The sequence below is a fragment of the Natator depressus genome, chromosome 9, assembly GCF_965152275.1.
Source record: "Natator depressus isolate rNatDep1 chromosome 9, rNatDep2.hap1, whole genome shotgun sequence".
NCBI lineage: Eukaryota > Metazoa > Chordata > Testudines > Cheloniidae > Natator > Natator depressus.
In genome coordinates, this window is record NC_134242.1 from 97,265,719 (window position 1) to 97,272,102 (window position 6,384).

Sequence of the window (6,384 nt, forward strand, 5' to 3'; positions counted from 1 at the left end):
TCATAAGGCAACGATTAGTTAATAGTCATTTCATCATTAGGAGTGAACAGAACTGCATGATTCATTTATTTACCCAATTAAAATTCAAGAAAATGTTATAATGAAGAGGAAAGAAACTATAGGAATTATCCTATACCATTCTAGATTTCTACACTTCCGCTCTCAGGATAGTTTCTGGAATTTAGTTTTTTCAGCTTTTGAGAGTTATCCTTTTGAGCCAAAATTAAAATGAGATTTTAAGTGACTGTGTATACCGTACACATCAATAATCAAGATACTTTATTAAATAAATCATTCATATTCATACTCTCAGTAGAGAAAGACCATAGTTATAACACACAGACTGTTTAGAAAAAATTCACTAGCTCCTCTCACATGCAGGTGCACTATTTAATAATTAAACATTTAGTAGTAATATTATTTCAAATTAAGGTATAGATTTATAATGTTCTCCAAAAATCAACACACAATTTTAACATGAATTTCCAAGAGATTTTAAAGAGAAAAAACTTTGTTACAGCAGTTATGAGCAACAATATAAACTGCAAACCGGATGCCCTAGTAACAGCAACATGATTTTTAGCAAACTGTAAGAAAGTAAAATCTGGGTACAGCAGATTTTAAAGGTTTTAGTGGAATTATGCTTCAGAGCTGTGTAGACAGTACACCCTGCTGGGTAATCAAAGGACCTGCATGTGGTATTGTCTAAAGGATTGATACTGTGGCAATGGATACCCGTTCAGACATGATCACAAGCTGACCAAACGGAAAGAAAATCAGAGCTACAAGTCAGGACTATTATATTAAGGTATTTCTCTTAGCATTTAAGATGACTGGAACATGTCAGAATTTGTTTATTCAGCATTTGTCAGTTCATACATCTAAAGAGTGAGGGATATAGAACCCGGCATTCAAATTAAGTATCAAAGCCATGATTTATCTCAATACAAACTAGTGTTTCCTCTCTACAAAGCAGTTCTCCGGGGAAAAGGAGATGCATATTACTGCAAGAAGGGTGTAATGGATGTCAGTGGCATGAAGACTCACAGGGATGCTCTTGTCAAAGAATCAAGGTACAATTTCACTCAAACAAAACTCTGAACAAAGCTATTTTAAAACTAGATAGTGTTTTAGTGTCACACTTGACTGCCTTAAAACTTGAAAATAAAAGTTCAACATTAAAGCAAGAGTTTGAAAAGTAGAAAGTCAAGTAAAACTGCAAATATAGTTACTAGGGCTTTTTGACTACAACTAGCAAGGATTCTCTCTCCTTGTTTTATTTTAAAGAAAATCTACTCTCAGGTTGTCAAATTTATTAGATAATGGTTGGGCTGAAAAATGTTTCCTAAGTATTTCTAAAGCCTTAACAGTCTTAGCATGCAAAAGCTTTTCATCACTCAGCTCACTTTTAACAGCCTCCAGTTCTTTTTGTATGTTTCTTATTTTGAAATCATAATGCAGTTTCACCTTTTCTATGGAGGCCTTATTTCCAAGATCATGTTGCCGTTTTAACTTCTTAACTTCTTGTTGTAAATCCTTGTTCTTTAGATCCAAACTCTGAATTTCTTTTCTTGCCTGAAGCAGCTCTTCATTTAAGCTTCTTATGTTTGCTGATTTTTCATGTAAATGTTGTTTTAAGGCTTGAAGCTCAAAATCTTTTTTTAAGCTGTCCTTTTGAATCTGCTGTAATTGGGTATTTTTGCAGCGAACCTCTTTTTTGGAGTTTAGAAGTTCTTGTTCAGCATTTTCAAAGTCCACTTGTATTTTTTTGCATTTAGCTTTCAATTCCACTAACTGTGCATTCAAGGTGGACAGCTGAAGTTTCAGAGAAACTCCTTCCACATGGTTCTTGTGCATTTCTTGTCGCAAATCTGCTAATTCCTTTGCATTCCAGATACAATGACCCTCTGTTTTCTTTAAGCTTTCTTCAGTCCCAACATCTAAATTACCAGCTCCACAGCAGGCAGCATCCCCTTCTGTTTCCTTCTTTGAAATGTTTATCTTTGCACTTACTATGTTTGGTTCATATTCTTGTACAATGAGTTTGGAAAAACATTCTTTCCTTTTGAGCCTTTTTTCTTCTTGATATTTTTTAATTGCTCTATTGTAGATTTCTTCCACTCTCTTTGCTCTTGCTAAAGCCAATTTTTCAAACATCAGAGATTCAGGCTGATAGGCTTGACTAAAAAAATATTGTGCACTAAAATGAGGAGAAAACAACTTCTCCACCCAATGTTTACCTTTGTTCTCCATTTCTAAGATTTCCACTGCCTGTTAGTAGAAAAGTAAAATCAATACCTGAAGGAACACATTTAAACTTTGATGTGAAGTTTCATCTGAAAGAAACTAAATTTTTACAAATTATAATTACTAATAATTTTAGAGGGCTAGCTTCAGGTACCTTTACTCATGTTGGGTAACATCTTACTCATGACTTCAGTGGGCCTACTTTTGGAGTAAGGTGCTTTTCAACATGAATAAGAGTATCAGAAACTGGTCCAAAGTTACTAGTGTGATAACATACTAACTATACGGAAGCCCTGCTCTGTTTTAACTGTCTATATGAAATTAAACTAGATTGCTTTGAGGAAACATTTTACAGATTGATCCTGCTAAAGAAAAGCTTATACTGTTCTTATATGGGGCAAATCCTAGTTTTTTAAACCAGGTAAATTTTCTATTACCTGTAATGAGAGATTTGCCTGAATCATATTTTCTTTGCTTGTAAATTGGTTTTTTTAAAATTGTATCACTACTCAAACTCTTTAAAGGTGCTTATTCAGTTAATATCTAGACAAGGATCTGAATATGTGACGCACTACAGTACGTAAATGCTAAGTGTTTAAAAATTGTGGAGATGTCAGTGCTTATTAGAATAAATTAGTGAAAATCTGCACATAATATGGAGAGACTACACACAGAGTCCTGCAACTCTGACAATTGCCCTGCAAAATTCCTGATATTCCAGTCCTCATCCTCTCTGAGCACAGACTATCAACTGTGTAGCAATGGTTAGTTTTGCTAGGAGAATCAATGTTTTAGGGACAACAATAAGATTCCCAAATTCTTTTCACTAGACACTAAATCAGAATTTGACTCAAGATTGCCAAAGGTGAAAGATTTATGGATTAGTCCACTGTGCTATTTACTCCATGTTTCCCTGCACTATTATTACTGAACTAAGAAAATGAATCTAGGTTTACGTATGGTGCTAGGAATATTTAAGACAGTGACCATTTTTATTTGGATTTACATTGAAATCCAAGAACAATAACATGAGGCAAAATATATTGAAAATAGATTATGTCAGTTAGCTTCTCTAATGATTTGACTGTCTAAACGTATTGAAGAGTTTTATAAAACCAAGTAGGAATATAAATTGAATATGGACAAGCTATGTCTCAGGCACAAGGGATAAGTTTGTGGAGTAAGAGAGGTAATAATGATACGAGAATAGTAAAAGCACTAATATTTCATTGATTCAAATTCAGAACAGCTCAGTAGTGACTGAAAGATCCCCCTAATTCAGAGGTGTCTCAAGGATTTTCTCATGGAGTCACACTGAATACGACAATAAGGTACTGAATACATAATAAATTGAATTTAATTACTACATGAAGGCTATATTCTACACTTGATCTTTGTACAACCTCCTGCTGACATTAGGCCGCGATCTGCCATAGATTGAGGAGAGTATGAAGTTTTAAATTTTTATCCTGGCCCAAAATCCATAATTAAACATGGAACAGGCCTCCTCCAAATAAAGTTTGACCCTCATGATCTAATGGCTATTTGATGACCTATGTGAAATGAGCTTGGTGGCCTCAGTCTAGTTCCTTGTGGACAGGTGTCCATGTCACAGCGAGACCATCACTACAGCTGTTGCCAGTGACTAAAAAAACCTGGAGAGAGGGGCCAGGGATTAACTCAAAGAGGCCAGGAACTTTACAATCATGGAGACAGTTACCCTCTCATTTGAGGTTGTCCCTCATCCGTGTTGAGGTACAGTGGCAGGGCAGTTTGGGTAGACTTACTATGCATTCTGTAGATACAAGTCATCAATCTCCACAGGATTGGCAGCATGGGAAATGGGCAATGGGATGGATCACTTGATGATTACCTGTTCTGTTGATTCCCTAGGGCACCTGGCATTGGCTGCTGTCGGACGACAGGATAGGGGGCTAGATGGATCTTTGGTCTGACCCAGTATGTCCGCTCTTATGTAATAAGTACTGGGGGATGTAAACCTGTTTTGGATAATTGGGAATTTCAGATCTTTAAAACAGTACTGTATCCTACTCTGAGGATGAAGTTTTCAGAGTGGTAGCCGTGTTAGTCTGTATCAGCAAAAAGAATGAGGAGTACTAATTTCATGCATATTTATGTGGTATTTCAAATCTCTCTTTTTTAACTCCTGTGTTAAATCGCCCCACATTTAGCACCACTGCGAATCAATGCAGCACACGCCTGAAGAACAATTATTATTTACAAACTGAAAGAGTGCATAGGCCAGATGCAGGGAGGGATGACAAAGGGGACACAAAATAACGCTGTTGGACTCGATTAAGTGATTTTTGAAATTGTTGGGGAAAATCTAGGTAAGCCATACAGATGTCCTGAAGCTACAGATAGAGCTAAATCTCATGCCATCATTAAGGTCCGAATGCTGCAAACTGCTCAATACATGCACATATGAAACCTCTTTGAAGTCAATAAGAGTCTGCCCATGTGGCTGCTCAGAGGATCAAGGTCATATTTAGCAAGTGATCATGAAAACCACATAAACTATGAAGAAAGAGAAAGGGGGAATATTACCTGGAGCTGGGAGATTCTTGATGATATTGTCTAGCAGGGGTGAATTTTCCTGGCATTCCTTTCTCTAACAATATAGGAAACTTTAGGACAGAGACTCATATTAGCAGTTTACCAGAAGCCAGAAATGTTTGTTCATATTTTTACTCCCTTTAAAAGATAAGCAGAAACTGCTTGTTGAGAAGGTTCAATGGGGGTTTGTCCTCACCCTGTGGTTACCCATCATGAGTTTGAGGGTGATAAATGACCCAAGTTCAGGGGATACACAATGTCACAGCAGCAACATCCAGCATCAAAGGCTAACCACAGCAGGAGAAGGGGACTACTGCTTCAGAGGGGGCTACCCAGCACCCCACCTGACTAGCACTGAGGCAACAAAGCCATAATAATGCTAGGAACATCAAAGGGACAGAGTGCCACCCAGCACCCCCAAGCTGTAGGAGAAGCTAACTAGATACGGTTGAGGCACCCTCCAGCACCCCAGGCTATAAGGAAGGGGGCACCCAGCACCCCAGGCTATAAGGAAGGGGGCACCCAGCACCCCGGGCTGTAACCCCTCAGGGTGCGGGCACCCGGCGCCCCGGGCTGTAACCCCTCAGGGTGCGGGCACCCGGCGCGGGGCGGGCTCCGGCCCTGTTGCGCGCGCAGTGGGGGGCTCTGCCCACGCCGGGCACCGCTGGCGGCTGCGGGGACGGCGCCGGCCCAGCCCTACCTGGTGCCGGGGGGCGGAGTCTCTCCCGCGGGGCAGCAGCAGGCCGAGCGGCCCGGCGCGAGTCCGCCTAGCAACGCGGCCTGGAAAAGCGGGGTCGCCAGGCCTTCACTCGCGGCCGGCTCCGCCCCCGGGGGCGGGCAGGGGAAGCGGCTCCCTTCGCACTAACCCCTCTGAGGGGGACGGTGGCTGCTGGCAGGTCCCCCAGGCCGGGCCGCGGAGGAGGGGACGCCGCTCCCGGGCCCCTCGTCTTGCCCCCGTCGGTGCCCAGAGGGGCCTCAAGGGCGGGGACCGGCTGCCCCGCTGTTCCCTCACGCGCAGGATCCCCGCCTAGCCACGAGCCTGGCCCCCGTGGGCGAGGTGTCAAGCCAGCGGCTGGGGCCCCGGCAGAGGAGAAGCCCAGAGCTGGCTTCTAGCCCTCCGGCCAAGGGCTCAGCACCCAGAAGAAAATAAACAACCCTACATGGCTTCCAAAACCCCACAATTAACCTCCTCATCCTTTCCCACCTGGGCTGGCGCTGCCTCCCGGGCTCTCCTCCTGACTTCTGAGCGCTCGGGGTTGGCGCGTTGCTGCAGCGGGCGATGCCAAAGGCGCCAAGCAACGCTCCAGGGCAACTGCACTGACAGGGCTTTGTCAGGAAATGGGGGGCCCACGAGTGACGAAGCTGCCTAGGGCTCTGTTTACAGAGAAATACAGCCCCATTACTGCCATGCTCAGACAGCTCAACTGGCTCCCACATTCATTTGAAGATTAGTAAGTAATTGCCGTTTCCTAAAAACTCCTCCATGGATTTGCTCCAGATGGCCTCAGCACTTCTTGTCTACTCATCCACACACTTCAGCTCATCTAGCCATGGTAATCT

At 42.2% G+C, this 6,384-nt stretch overlaps 1 protein-coding gene across 6 annotated transcripts; it reads right to left on the reverse strand.

Moving 5' to 3' along the window:
* Nucleotides 1-561: 561 nt before the first annotated feature.
* CCDC160 (coiled-coil domain containing 160) lies at nucleotides 562-6,102 on the reverse strand. 6 transcript variants are annotated; one of them, XM_074962741.1, is made up of 3 exons: nucleotides 6,029-6,102; nucleotides 4,816-4,895; nucleotides 562-2,271 (listed from the first exon to the last, which is right to left on the reverse strand). In XM_074962741.1, exon 3 carries the CDS (start codon nucleotides 2,251-2,253, stop codon nucleotides 1,282-1,284), a length of 972 nt encoding a protein of 323 aa, XP_074818842.1. In that variant the 5' UTR covers nucleotides 2,254-2,271; nucleotides 4,816-4,895; nucleotides 6,029-6,102; the 3' UTR covers nucleotides 562-1,281. The 6 variants fall into 6 exon arrangements, with proteins under 6 accessions (XP_074818842.1, XP_074818845.1, XP_074818844.1 ...); XM_074962744.1 differs by having other exon boundaries at nucleotides 4,816-4,879; nucleotides 6,029-6,058; XM_074962743.1 differs by lacking the exon at nucleotides 6,029-6,102 and adding an exon at nucleotides 5,525-5,668 and having other exon boundaries at nucleotides 4,816-4,879.
* Between the last annotated feature and the right edge of the window lie 282 nt (nucleotides 6,103-6,384).